The sequence below is a fragment of the Dromaius novaehollandiae genome, chromosome 1 (assembly GCF_036370855.1).
Source record: "Dromaius novaehollandiae isolate bDroNov1 chromosome 1, bDroNov1.hap1, whole genome shotgun sequence".
Lineage (NCBI taxonomy): Eukaryota > Metazoa > Chordata > Aves > Casuariiformes > Dromaiidae > Dromaius > Dromaius novaehollandiae.
The window spans coordinates 195349651-195364215 of NC_088098.1; the positions used below are offsets into that span (position 1 = coordinate 195349651).

Here is a 14565-nt window from a genome sequence, read left to right on the forward strand (position 1 = left end):
TGCGTGCTTCAGAAATGCTAGGTAACATTCATTCTCAGCAATAACACAAACTAGGTGCTATCATTTGATTAGGCTGCCTGTGATCACCAGATACCATTTTGGTCCTAGGTGAATCCCCAAAATCTTGTGTTCAATTGTTATACAAAAGCAGTAAAATCTGCTAGCAAAATCTGTATTGTCTCTGAGCGCCCATACAGAGGAGGACTGTGTATTTTGCCTTTCCTGGTCACTCCCACAGCTGAAGTGGGAAGAGATGTGTTTTGTATTGTGTGTGTGAAAATCCACTAAAACCTAAATAAATACAACCTAAACAAAATACAGGGAAACCATAGAAAATGCTGCAACTGCAAAGCCAGCTCAGAAGTGAATCTGGGTGGGTTTTTTTTCCCCTTCTAAGGCTTACACTTTCCTCCGAGAGGGAGTGTGCCACTTCAACTTTTGGTCTTGTCTCAATGGACAGAAAGGGTGAGGGGAGCTACTGGCTTAACTCGAGCCAGTAAATTTAACAGGAATTCTTCTAAGGATTACTAAAACGTAGGCTTAACGACAGAAACGGGGGGACTTGCAACACCACAGCTATCCTCAGAGATAAAGATGTGAAGAGCTCTTCCTTTGTCTGAAGCCTGCTGGAAAAACCACACCCTTTCCCTCCGCGAGGACAAGGTCATGGAAACTCTGAGGAGAAGGGGCGAGCTTTTTGCCTACGCATCCAGCCAGCGGAAGACCCTCCATAGGCTCGATAAAGGTCAGGACTTGGGCGAACGTCTTCTCTCTCCGGCAAACAACAGCCTCCAACACCCTCTGCGGATGCGTGAGCGGAGCAGCGAGGCTTAAGGCGCGCCTGCGGCAGACGCCTACGCGGGTGCCCGCGGGCAGGCCGGGGTCACCCCCGTGGGGCAGCACCTGGGGCCCTCTCGGGAAGGGACGGCGCTCTCGCAAGCGAGCCCGCGCCAACAGCCGCTCCTCGGCGCAAGCGCCGGGCACGGGGCGCCCCCCGCGCCGCGGCAGCGCCCGCCCGTGAAGGTCACCCGAGGGGCGGGTGGGGCGCCCCCTCCCCCACCAACGGCCGCGCTCCCCCGCCCCGCAGCTGCGGCCTCCCGGCGGGGGCGGGGTAGCGGGATGCTGCGCCGCGGCTACGCCGTCCCTCCCCGCGCCCCGCCGCCGCCGCCATGGCAACCGGCCGTCGCCACCGCGCGCGCGCGCGCGCCCCCTCCTCCCCCTCCCCTTCCCCCCCGGGCTGACAGAGCAGAAGGGCTGCGCCCCCCTCCCCTCGCTCGCGCCGGGTCTCGCGCGCGGACACGCACCCCGGCTCTCCCAGGTAACGGCCGGACCTGGCTACGGGGCGGCCCCTCATCGCGGCTGCCCGGGCGGGCGGGCGCGGCGCGGACCGCAGCCCAACGGCCGCCCGCGCGCGAGCGCTGCTGCGTGTCCTGCCGCGCTGAGGGAGGTGGTGGCGGGAGGGGGGGGTAGGAGAGGCTGGCGGAGGGCGGCCTCCCGCGGAGCGTGCTGGGAAATGTAGTTCTCCGGCTCCCGCCGTGCGTGGGGCGCTGGGCGGAGGGGCGCGGCCGGGAACTACAGATCCCAGCGCGCTCGGCTGGGGCGGGGGGGGAGATCGGTGGTTTGGCTTTGCCTCCGCGGAGGAGAACGCTGTGGGGAAGAGTGGGGGCGATGCGGCCCAGCGCGGGTGGGGATGGGGAGAGGAGACGTTGCAGCCACGGGCTGGGTCTGAATGAGGGTGTCGAGGCAGCTTGTCTCTCCGGCGTCTTCTCCGCGGCGCTGGTGGGGCCGGAGCACTGGGGATGGGGGTCAAGACTGCCCCTTTGCCCCTCGCGGGGCTACGGGAGACCGGGCGGGGGAGGGAGGGCAGCGAGGAGCCCCGTGTTGAGGGTTTGTGTCGGGGGTGCGTGCGGAGCGTACTGCAGGCTGGGCAGGAGGAGGGTCCCGGGTGGGAGGGGAGGGGAGGGATGTGCCGGAGGGTGGCGGATGCACAGAGGGAGGGGTGTGTGGAAGGGGGGGTGCGTGGATGGATGGATGCGGGAGGGGCGTGCTGGGGTCCTGGAAGGTGGATGGATGCTGAAGGAGGAGGATATTGCCTGGTGGGTAAATGTAAGCGTGGGGGGTATTGGAGAATGCTTGGTGGGCAGATGCATTTAAGGGGTGCATTGGAAAGAGCATTATTCTGGGTGGTGCGTGGGTGCCAGTGGAGGTCTGTGCTGGAAGTTGAAGGGAAAATGAATAGAAGGAACGGGGCACATTGGAGGATAGATGGATGAAGGGGGAGAGAGCTATCGGTGGTGGAGTGGCTGAACAGAAACAGATGCAAGGGGAGGGCTATGCAGCAGGGAGGAGTATATTGAAGGGTGTGTAAAGAGCTGCAAAGGAAGGGCAGTGTTGGAGCCCATGGGCAATGTTTGAATCATGAATGAAAAGGGATGCAGAGTATTGGAGAAGGCAGCAGTCAAGGAGAGCTATGAGCAAAGGACCCTGGGAAGTTTCTCCAACTAGCTTGTTTTATGGTTTGCAGTTCATGTGTCCTACCACACTTCAGCTTTCTTGAGCTTGTTGCATTAGGGGATCTTTACATGAGCAGACACAGTACTATTGTTTTTAATAATTTTGGGGGCTTTTGACTCTGCCTGCATTTCTGTCCTGATGACATTATTGGCATTTGTCTCCTTTCCCTCTCCATCTTCTGACCTCAGTTTTAGTGTTCTCCTTTATCTTGTATTCTGCCATAGGTAGGGAAAGTCCCAGGGAAATAAAATTTCAGTTCCTGTTCTAGTTTATATTTAAAATACACATATTTATGATTGGTATATTGGATGGAGTTTGATTTCCTCCCCCCAGTCTGTATCTCACAAGCATCAGCACAGTATTTTTCCCTTGTATATGAATGTTCTTAATATAGTTTTAAATATCTCAGAGATGGGTTTCTTTCCAATGGATGTTTGATTTTATTGCAGATGATTTTTTTTTGTCATGTCAGACACATCTTGTTTCGTGTATTTCTCTCTGACTGTAGCAGAAACTAAGATTTTACTTGAGTTTCTGGGTGTAATAAGCAATATTTCCAAAGAGGGAGGATCAGTGCATGGCTGCATAGGACAAACAGTATAGGCACTTCTTTTCGAGCCACCCTTAAAATCTCCACAGCGTGTAAAATGTTTTATAATATTATAGCTAAGACAGCGCCCTCTATTATTAAAGTTGTCCAACACTTTAAAATCTGCTTTAGATTTGTATGGAACTTTGTCAAACTGGTGTCTGGGCTAAAAGCTTCAAAGCTTCTCATATCTGTTTCATGATGGTCAAAACATAGCAATGGATCTGGTTTTTAGGAAAGCCACATACTTTTATCTAGCCTTATTGACAGTCAATTCTAGTAGCCTTTCCAGAGAGCGTTACTGACTCCAGACATGAAACAGGAATTTTGTGTGTTGGCAGATGAGTGACTTGTGGGGCATAGACATGCCTTTGCTCCTGGCCTGAAAGTCTGCATGTGTTTGGCCAAGCTATGGGTTTTGCAAGAATGCAATAAGGATGCCTAATAGAGTTGACAGAGTGGTGGCTAAACAACCCTGAAGGCACTGTCCCTGCTACATGACCTTAGGCTTCTTGCAGCTCCCAGGACTTAGCAGACCACAGAAGTGAAGATCTCGGCTGCAGCATGCTTCCAGAGCTTTGGTTCCCAGAGACTGAGGCTTTGGAGCTGGTCATGGAGGGATGAAGCCTGTCCTGAGCTAGTTACAACCTCAGGACACGTAGAAAAGTAAACAGAAGACAGGGAAATAACAATAGATCTTTATCTGTGATTTTCGATGTAATTGAGAAAAATATGCAAAAATATGGATTCTTTTAGAGGTAAGCTGTGAAATCCAAAGACTTGATATCTGTAGCCCTAACAGTTATTTTTATATATGTGTGTGTGTGTATATAGATGTATATATACACGCACACATGTATAAACACGTAAACACATATATACGCGTGCGTGTATATGTAATATATATCTTTTATATATAAAAAATATGCTATTCTTTAAAACATTGCTAAAAAGCAAAATACTAATCTAAAAAACCCCCACATTCATAGTCGTAAAGAGCCAATTCTTTGGAATTCAAAGGGGAATTCAAATGGGGGAAAAGTATCCAGGCCTAAATTCTGACCTCGTCAGTCAGGGTTATAAACACATGTGTGCGTCCATTAAACCTGCAATTATTCATGGAAAGTTTATCTGGGTTGCAGATTGGCTGTGCTAGGAATGTAGCAACACCAGAACTGAATCGCTGTGGAGCTGGCTATGGTCTGGCAGGGCTTATTAGCTGCGGCGGTGTGGGAAAATGGATATGCTATATCCAGGGCCAGGTGCAGAAGCAGTTTAACTGCCTTTCTTGGCGCAGAGCCTGACCTGATAAACACTTTGAACTGGAGCTGGCTCTGCACAAACCCATCTTGGGAGTCTTTGGTGGCACATTTGCTCTGCCAGAAGTGCTCATGTATGTGATGTGCAGAGAAGCAAGTTGCTCCATGTAGAGCCAGAGGGATTATTGATTTGGGCTGAATTCCACTTTGCTGAGCTCCGGATGGGCCTGCAGAGTCCGTGGTATCCTGCGTCTTCAGGCCCTGCGTCCTCTGTTGCAGGAGGGCTCAATTACCGCAGAGCTGGTGCCACGTGCGTGCTCGGAGCTCGCCCAGGTTTGGTGTGGTGCTGACACCAGCAGCCCTGGAGGGCGTCTTGTAGAGAAGAGAGATGTGAGGCGGCAGCCTGGGTCCGGCAGGCCTAAAACAGACAAGAAGCTTGCAAGGCTTTCGTTACCTGAACTGTGTGTGTGTGGAGCGACACAGGAGGAGCATGTGGAGCAGACGTAGTGTGCCCCATGGTGTCTGTATTAGCTGTTTAAGTTATCCAGCCTAGCTGAGCCCCTCATTGCACTAAGTAATTGAGACTTGACTGTGTGGCCTTGTGAAACTGGTCACATGCCTTCGGTTACTCCTGAGTTGAGGTGTTTGAGGTTTTTCTACACTGTATGAAAATACTTTGTTTGAAAGTGGTACATGAGCTGGTTTGGAAGAGAATATGTTTTGCAGTCAATCTTAGGAATAGCACAGTTACCTAGGATTCTTCTCTTTCTAGTACTTCAGAAAACTGTAGTTCAAAGACTTTGTAAATGTTCATTTAATTCTCCAGGGTGCTTTCTGTTCAGTGCAATAGCATACTATCTCTAATTAAAACACTGACCAACTGCTTAGTGGTTTTTTTTCTATTTTTGACTACTGTTAACTTGTAGTCTTTACTTAATTTGAAGTACTTCACTTGCATTCCAAGTAAACCTTCTGCTTCAGGTTTGTTCTCAGAAGACTCTGCACACACATTGTCTGAGGCCTATGTGCATGCTTTTTCTCCTTCCTACTTTCATGCTTATTTCCCCATTAACTCCACATCTAATATTTCAAAACAGCTTGACTTTCAGTGCCAATAAGCCAGAAGAAAACAGTGAAGTGAATTCAGCGATCCCTTAGCGCTGGGTTTGCTGAGCCGTGGTGCGTGCACTTCATCTGGTGTGCATGCTACTTCAAAGCGACACAGCGGGCGCGCCAGTGCCATTACCTGCCGCAACCCCCATGGCTGCTGGTGGCCCGGTCATCGCTGCTGATGTGCACAGCAAAAGAAAAAGATAGCAGAGCACTGGCATTGCACGCTTTTAGTCTTTGATTCAAGAAACCGGTTAAATATAGTTTAAATCCAGACCTGGTGGAACTGAATCACATATATGTATTTTTAACAGGCTTTAAGGCGTTCTGATCCTGTGAGGTAATAATCATTAGCTCCCACAGAAGTCTATGGAGAAACAGCTGCAAGCTTAAGGGAAGCTAAGTTAATAGGGAAAAATATGTTTTGCTGTGGAACTTGGCAAGCCTTTTATTTGTTTGTGCCTTATCTTACAGTGATCAGTTAAAATGCTGTCTTTGTCATGCAAACATAATGCCTGATAATTGTCAGCAGCATCATGATAGCCCCTGAACAGGGACAGTGATTGTTAGAAATGAAGACCAGCTGTTCTACACCCAAGCCCAAAATGAAAGGGACAAAATTTCTATTAAAACAGGCAAGATTTTTTTTTTAATAAATATATCTTTGAATAGCATATTCTTGAAAAACTCAATTAAAAAATTGATCCTGTGAAGAAGAAATACAATAGGACTGTATAGACTTTAGGATGTGAGCATTTCTGCAGGCTTCTAGCAGGAATCACATGTGATGTTTGAAAAATCACACGTAATTTGAAACTATTGGTTTTTCTTCCTCTGATAATGTTCCAGTTAGTGTTACAGCTTACACTGCTCCAGGTATGGTGCTATTGTCATATTGCTGTATGTGTCTCTTTTAAGAAGTTTTAACTTTGACGGGAAAATGGAAGATATGATTGTTGTAAAGATACTCAAAACTGATCAAAATTGACTTACAGAAACAGTACGGCCTTAAACTAGGAAAGGTAGGTTTAGATTAATTGTAAGGAAAAGCTTCTAAGTAGTATGAGGAATTTGAGAAAGGTACAAGTGCCAGGTGGTTGCTTAGACTTGTTAATGGAAATGGGTACACATGAAAAGAGGATAAATTTACAGAAAATTGGACTCAATAACACTGAAATTCCCTTCCTTGCTTCTACGTCTGCAGCTGCTGTGGGGAATACAGGAGTGCCGGCGCCGACCGCGTGCCTCGGGGCCACGGGTCACCATCTCCCTGCTCGGACAGAATGGGGTGCGGTGGGGGCGAATTAGCAGTTAAATTGGGACAATCAGAAGTCCAGTGCTTGAGTTTGCTCCTTTTCCCTCTTTTGGTTACTGACAAGCACTCACCCTCTAGCATTAGAATTTCCCACAAGTTTCAGAGTGTGTCTTGGTATATAGATTCCTGGAAGGAGAGCTCTGATGCATGACTTGCAGATTGGTGGATGCGAGGGAAGAAAGATTGATCTGTAATTGAGTTTTAGATGGGCACAAAACTACTGAGATTAACAGTCCCTTGGGAAACAGAGGAATCCCTGAATAGATCATACCCACAAAACTATGGGTTTTTATTGCTGTTGTTGAGGTGTTATTTTATTTTGAGAGGTCAGGCAGTAAAAAGGAAATGCCGTAATGTCATCTTCCTGTTCAATCTTAACCCTCAGGTGTATCAGCATTATATTAGTCTTGGTCACATACTGTTTTTTTCACAGATCACCTGCTTCGCTCTGTGTGAAAAGTCACCCGTTCCGGGGTTGTGCGGTGTCAGAGGGCTGTCCTGACTGTATTCTGTAGGAGTGAAAAGCATACAGTACCTTGGCGCTGGATTTCAGGAGGATGGTGCCCTGTAGTATGGCATTCTGTCTTGTGACGTTCGTCAGGTCTTTTACACTGAATTTCAGGATGCCCAACATCATGCTGGATGTCTGATTTCCAGAAAATAAGAAACAGAATTAGTGACCAATGTTCGTCTGTGTCTGTCTGGGCCTTTCCAGATGTTCAGCTGTCCAGTCAGCAATACTGCACAGCTGCTATGACGTGAGACCATATGTCCAGAAATCTCAGGGAGCTGTGGAAAATTTTCAGTCTGCGTGGAGCAAATTTTGGTCGGAGAAAGAAACGTGTCCAGGAAAACCCAGATATATGATAACCTTATCAGTGAGGGAATTAATAACTAATTTGGAAAAAAGTCTGAGTATGCACTAAATAGGATTGGTGTGGCTATTGAGATAATGCTAATAAAGCAAAATTAAGTAACTGCTCATTTTGGTGAGTGTCATCCATTCAGTGTGGGAATCAAGCGCCTATGGAGAAAATGGGACACAGTCGTGTGACTGTATCAAAACATAATGCACAAAGGAGATGCATAAAGACTGCAAAGATGCCTTCATTTTGGGATCTGCAAATTTATGAATAATAACAAACATCAGGTAAAATCCTGTTACTGACCTCACCTATAGGAGAGGGCATTTATTGCCTCTGATAGCCCATTGGGTCACATTGAGTCGAGACTGGCTGAAAAGGGGGGCAGTAGTTCTGCATTAGCTTTAGTGTTGTACACAGGTTTGAAATGGCATGCTAAATAAGCAGTCCCCTGTATTTCCCCTTCCACCCCCAACTCATACTGTGACTGTATCTGCCTGTGGATGTATTTGTGTGTGTGCGCAATGTTTTTGTTTTTGTTTTTGTTTTTTTTAAAAAAAGTCTTTTGGATCTTGCTCAATTATTCATTGCTGTATTTCTGGGAGAAAGAATTCTTTTCTGACCCCAGATAGGGATCAGCTCTGCTTACGCTCCAAAGAATAGAGAGTAATATCCCCTGTGACCTTTTAGCCTAGCTGAGGCAGAGTTTTTAACAAGTGGGCTTAAGACCCCATGTGTGGCAGCTACTGACATGAATGTCTGTAATGTCTCTTCTTGTCAATGATCTGTGAACTAAGGAATCTCAGAGGGTATCCTGACATGCAGTGGAGCTGTTACGGTCTAGTGCAGGAAAGAACCATGCAATGATTAGATGAAAAGTTGGTGTCACAAGGAGTGTGTAAGTTCTAAATATACCTGACAACAGTTGTCCCTGGCTCTGTATTTACCTAAAAGATGCGACTGTGATATGGTAGAAAAAACAAAGAAACAACAACAAAAAATATGACTATTTATGACTTCTGTATTTCTAGTTTCTTTATATATATACATATATAATGTTGCACAAACTCTATAGTATAATGTAGAACAAATAATGACAAATTAGTATTAAAAAAATGAAAAATGTAAACTAAACTCTAGTCACCTCCCTTCCCCCCACCCCAGTTGAAGAGTGGGGTTGTCCAGAGGACAATCAAGGAAAAAAATCCTTTCTAAAAATAACTTCAAGTTTTCTTTAGTTTTGGGCATACTTGTTCTGACTTCCTTTAAAAGTTGGCTATTCTGAATCAACATTACCATACCTAATGTGCATAAAAGATTTGTAATTTGTTTAAACCATCTGTAGCCATTAGTTTAAAATAGCCAGTCTTCCTGTAATAGGTCTTCAAAGAATTGCTTGGATGTCAGGGACTGAAGTCTGCAGTTGCTGGTTCAAGTGTCTCAGGTATATGTGTGATGTTATATTCACCTTCTCAAACCTATTTCACCTGTTTTGGTGTGTAGAGTAGCTGCTAAGTAAAATTGAAGGGCCTAAATCCAAGAGAAAGATCCAGAAAGCTACTTTTGTCAGCTCCGGAGGCATCTTCACTCACTAGGCACATCAGTGTACCTCCACCAAGTTCCCCATGTGCTCGAAGTTGAAGTGCCTGTAAATGTCTAGAAGATCCCTAGCGTGATGCACCAAGCATCAAGCTCTTGCCTGAGCTCCTGAGTGACCGAGATGAGGCCAGAAATCCCTGTATTCTTGGATTGCTGGAGGAAATGGGAGATGTGTTTGGTTTCCCTCTTCAGTTTAAATGCATGTAAATTTTCTCACCTCTCCGGCTTCCCAGATATTTCCACTAACGTTCTTCTAAAGTAAGCATGTGTTTGTGTCTTCTGCGCCTTGCGTTGCTGACCCTAGGTTGGCCCAGCTTCCTCTGGGGACAGGGAGGTTGTCTCCTCTGGTGAGCAGAGCACCCTTTAAGGGTGCTTTAAGGGATTAAGGGGAGCTGGGTGGGAGTTTCAGTCCTCCTGAGGTAAAAGGGAGTTGAACACAGGCTGGGAGGGTGGGAGCTGGCTGTAATAAGCAGATAAGAGAGACTGCTAAAAATAAGTACATATTCTTTTTAATATTCTGGATTTCTAGGAATTAAATGCAGCAGTTCCTTAGAAATGTTGCATTTGGTCTCTCTTCTTTTGTTGCATGTGGGGAAAACCTCCAGAGGTTTGCGGACTGTTTTCCATATGAGGACAAGCTGTTTGTTTAACACGTCCTCATCCTGATGTGTTTGAAGATTGGATGCTGGATTCTGTTCACTCACCAGTTTGTTCTTTGAATCCGAGTGGGTTTGGGTTCTGACTGGTGTTCAGTTCTTTCTTCTTTCTCTGTTTCTAGTGTGACTGCAAGTGACTTGTTCCTTTTTCTTGTTGGTTATCATCTTTTGTATTTCAAAATAAAATTGTAAAGAAATCTTAATTACCACAGTACTAGGGCTTTCCAATGATGTACTTTGCCCTTCCTCAGCACCAAGAGAAAACACAGTTAGGGTATACACCCTCTCCAGTATAGTTCTTCTTCTTCCCAGAAGTTTATAACAGCTGATGGGAGTGATCTGAAAGCTGAAATGTGAAGCACAGTGTGAGGGCTGTGCCCTGCAGGGGTGAGGGCAAGTGGGCCCCAGTGCACATCATTGCACTTGCTGATGTGCCGGCTATGGGATATCAGGGTATTCTTGACAGGAAATTTTTCAGCAAATTGGAAGCTATGTGACCTTTAGGTTTAAGTGAGCATAATGATTTTCTGTGGCTTAAGTGTGAGGAGGATGTGACAGGGAGTGAGAAGGTGGTGGAGTACACCTAGTACACAGCTGCGCGCAGAAGTACAAATCATCTCTTTGGCACCATTCAAAGGCAGAACATGTGTTTGCTATAGGCATCATTGGGGAGGGCAGAATGAAGGTCATGTGGATATACTGTATTTCCCTGCTTGAGTTTTGCTAAGCACAAGGTAATACAAAGGCACAAGACACATCCTCCTTAGTACCACCTTGATCTTGTCCTGCCCGTTTTATAAAAACTACTAACATCTTTATAACCCTCTGGGATGTAAAAAGGTTGTTTCCTCCCATTCTGGCTTCTCTCTGTTACCACCAAGCCTCCTATGGCAGGCACCCTTGTATCACAGGCTTTGTACAGTTGTGCACCCTGAACTGAGCACTGGACTTGGCCCTGCACCGTGCTCTATCCCTGTCTAGCCATACTTCCCGTTCCCTGTTCTATGCATATCACCTTGGCCTTTCCAAACCTTTGATTTACCTAGTGGTCAGTACTTCCAAGCTGCCCTCCTCTCCTTTGGCCATTAGGACTAATGTGCTTTCTGTGCAGTAAGGACCTAGATTTTGGGTCATGTGGGATTCAGGTAAGCTAAAGGGGCAGGCACTCCATAGATCTTGAGCCTTAAATGCTAATCTAGCTGTACAATATAGCTTACTCTTAAATGTGTGGTTTCATTCTTGAATGGTTACTGGGAAAAGTTGGACTCTGTGAGTTTGCTTTAGTTGTGCTGTGATTTGCTGCTTCTATAAAAAGACATTAGTGAAACCTGCTAATCTTGCATTGTTTTGGGGACTAAGGGAAGGATATATTTGGGGAATCTCTGTTTTAAGAAATCTTAAATTTGGATCACTAACTCTGCTATAAATCCCAAAGTGACATGTTAAATTTCATTAAAAATCCAAGTAAGAGTGTGGGTGCTGGAGTACTTTGAAAGAATGATATTTAAACAGAATGAAGTTCTCAAGTTTATCTATAGTTGAGCTGTCATTCAACTGTATTGTAATCTCATTAGGATAAGGACTCATCAAAATGTTTAGTGCAGACTGCCCTGATGGTGGTTGAAGGATTTAGGCACGTATGTAATAAAACAGTATAATAAGCAATTTAATGCCTCATGTGATTTGTGATTCATGGGTTGCTGACTGCTAATATATTGTGGTGTTCTACAAATTAAAACTTGGCTTGTTAGGTCCTTGAAGTCAACAAGGTTCAGTGTGCCCAGGGCATTTAATTTTCTTGCACTAATTTAACAGGATTGGAGCCAAAGACAGTGAAGAAGTTGGTTTTTCTTTTTGTCACTGATAAAACAATTCTGATTTATGATCTTAAACTTTAGGCTAGTAAAGAGATATTCCTCCAGAGCTAAGTGGTTGATAAAGGGGAAAAAAAAGACACAATTCATCTATGAAAGAAATAGCGAGATCAAAGTTTCATGATCCAAATCTTTGCAAAAGTTCTTTTCTGATGATTGTGTTCTCTTTTAGATTTCTGAGGGAAGATGAATTTAGCAGAGATTTGTGATAATGCCAAAAAAGGAAGAGAATATGCACTCCTTGGGAATTACGACTCTTCAATGGTATATTACCAGGGTGTCATCCAGCAGATCCAGAGACATTGTCAGTCGATCAGAGATCCAGCAATTAAGGGGAAATGGCAACAGGTACAGTGAAATAAAGTTGCCTTTGCTCTATTATTATTATTATTATACATACTTGACATTTGAAACTTACGCTGCATTTCCCAAACTTTTAAGATGTAGATGATATATATTTCAGCTAAGTTTACAACATTTTGCTCACAATATTTAGTTGATGTTTTTGAGCCAGTATTTCTGGTGGCATATTTAAAAGGAGTTGTTTTGTTCTAATTGAATGCATTTTCTTGTTTTCACATGGTATGTCTGGCTAATCACTGGTCTAATTGTGTGTGACTGAATACTTTGGAAAAACTGTTTTGCTGCTGACTTCGCTTTGCTGTTTTATCCATCTAACATGCAGTACACTTAAGATGTGCAAGGATGGGTTAGTATCACTAAAATGGTTGTCTGAGTAGCAGTTAACTAAAATGATGTGATGCAAATTTGGATCAGGTTTCTCAAACCGGAAGTATTAACTCTTAGCTTGGATCTTGCAGACATCTGAATACATGCCTTACCCTGCTAACAGAAGTGGTTGAAATCAGTGAACTAATCCACAGGTGAAATGTAAGGACTCTCATTAGCACTTTCAATATTTGTCTTCCTGACATTTTGTCGTCCCATTTTTCGTCATACAAATGTGTTCCATCTAAAAAACTAATCCTTGGGCGATAAACATATAAAGGTGCATTCCAGAATAAAGAACTCATATTGTGTAAATATTTGTCAAAGAAGCATATAGCCCCTATAAAAGATTTAATTTTGCTGTAACTGAAGAGATTATTACAAAATGTTTTAATTAATATGTTTAAGTAACGTTACTTAAAAACAGAAGCACATTTTTTCTTTTTATTGCAGCAGGTGCTTTAGTTATGTTTTTGTGCTTCAAACATCTGACATTAACATAGGGTATTTTGTGTAATGATAGCTAAATCACTGCTACCAATCATTTTCTAATGATAATATTATGCATAGGTCTTTATCATAGGTCTTTAAAGGTCTGTCTGCATATTAAGAGCTTGCCTGCAAAACATGTGTGCATAAGCAGCTGTGATAGTGCCTAGCTTTCTTGGTGATGTAATATGCTAAATATTGTATAGGAGATACTCACTTTAAAGTATTTGTATTCAAGCTTCCCCCACCCCGGGCCATGCTGATATAAAAAAAAGTTCATGGCCTATGCATATCCTGAGTTCCTGCTGAACTTGTAGTTGAGGTGAAGGCAAAGGATGAGTTTTTTGTTCTGCAGCTGCATCACTGCACTTCCTTCACTTTTAGTGTTTAGTGTTTTCTCTGATGACCTTGATTCTTCCATTAAACTTTTAACAGCTCTTGTCTTGTGAAGGTTAATTCCTCAAGTCTTGTAACTTTGTGTGTTGCTTGAACTGCTTCAGAGAAGCCTCTGTAGCATGGAAATGTGTGCTGTACATTGGTTACAAGCCCCAAGCAAAAACGGACCATTAACATAGTCTCCAGGATTATTCCTTGGTGAAGGCAGCGGGCTCCTTCACAGAGGATTGATTGCACATCCTGCACCTTCTCAGGAGTTACCCCTTTCAGGGAAAAAGAGAATGGCCTCTGACGGTGTCACATACACAGTTTAGAGAACTGTCCTCAGAAAGGTCATCAGCAGGTGGGGTAGCATCTCTCATGCTGCTCTCTTGTGTTAGTTCTGAAACTTGCAGTGGTGGCAGCTGAGCTTTGTCAAAATAGAACATGGTAATTACTGGTGTCAATCTCAGCTCAGGGACAGATGCCAAAAAGTAAGAAGTGTGAAGAAACACTGTGCCTCCTCCCCAGTCTGTTTGCCTTCTGGTCAATTTATGGGACTACCTGTAGCCCTCGGAGCCAAATGATACGGCCCTGGAACCACCAGCTGTTCCATATCTGCCCCCGAATGGCTTAGTGGGACCTGTAGGTGTAGACCTGCTTTCTCATGCACTCTTGATAAACAATTGTTGTGCCTTCTCATTCCTTGCAATAGAGAATGAGGGAGTCTGATGATCTGGGTGTCAGCACTGCTTCCCAGCTTCAACAGTAGCTATATCCAGTAACTGTCTGACAGACTGTTTTGAAAAAAGTATAACCAAAAGTTGCATCACAAGAAAATAGGAGAAAATACTCCTTGTCCATAATGTTAAAAGAATAAAGGGACTGCATTTTATATCCTTGTCATGAAAGAGTAATGCCATACATATGACACAAATTTAGCAAAATTCAGGTCCAGTGCACTTAGTACTAGTAATGTGCATAAGCAAAATATTTCCATACCCCATTTGCTTTTTGCAAGTGGCACCAGAAGCAAAGCAAGCCTTGGTTAAGCCTTAACCAAGCCTGGGCATGGTTAAGGAGACAAAGGCAATTGCTTTTTACCTGAAACTCTACCTACTCTGGAATATGGAATTGGCCTGTTCTTTAGTTTATTCATCCTCTGAGGAATCTGAGAAGTACAATACCATCCT

At 44.5% G+C, this 14565-nt stretch overlaps 1 protein-coding gene and 1 long non-coding RNA gene across 8 annotated transcripts in view; one reads left to right on the forward strand and one right to left on the reverse strand.

Moving 5' to 3' along the window:
• The window catches only part of LOC112988377 (uncharacterized), a 39961-nt gene extending 38490 nt beyond the window's left edge, over window positions 1-1471 (reverse strand). The window contains exon 1 of the long non-coding RNA XR_003260522.2: window positions 1305-1471. This is a non-coding gene — a long non-coding RNA (uncharacterized LOC112988377). The remainder of the gene's footprint in view (window positions 1-1304) is intronic.
• KATNAL1 (katanin catalytic subunit A1 like 1) overlaps window positions 411-14565 on the forward strand; it is a 77754-nt gene continuing 63599 nt past the window's right edge. For 3 of the 7 annotated variants that reach the window (XR_003260521.2, XR_010387291.1, XM_026108860.2), the window contains exons 1-2: window positions 1178-1318; window positions 11952-12127. Coding sequence is in view for 4 of the 7 variants with exons in the window: in XM_026108860.2 (XP_025964645.1) it covers window positions 11966-12127 (162 nt within the window). In the remaining 3 variants the exon portion in view is untranslated. Of the gene's footprint in view, window positions 746-1177; window positions 1319-1599; window positions 1685-1995; window positions 2097-11951; window positions 12128-12600; window positions 12671-14565 lie in introns of those variants that run through there. The other 4 variants (XM_026108862.2, XM_064504957.1, XM_026108861.2 and 1 more) reach the window with 4 other exon arrangements.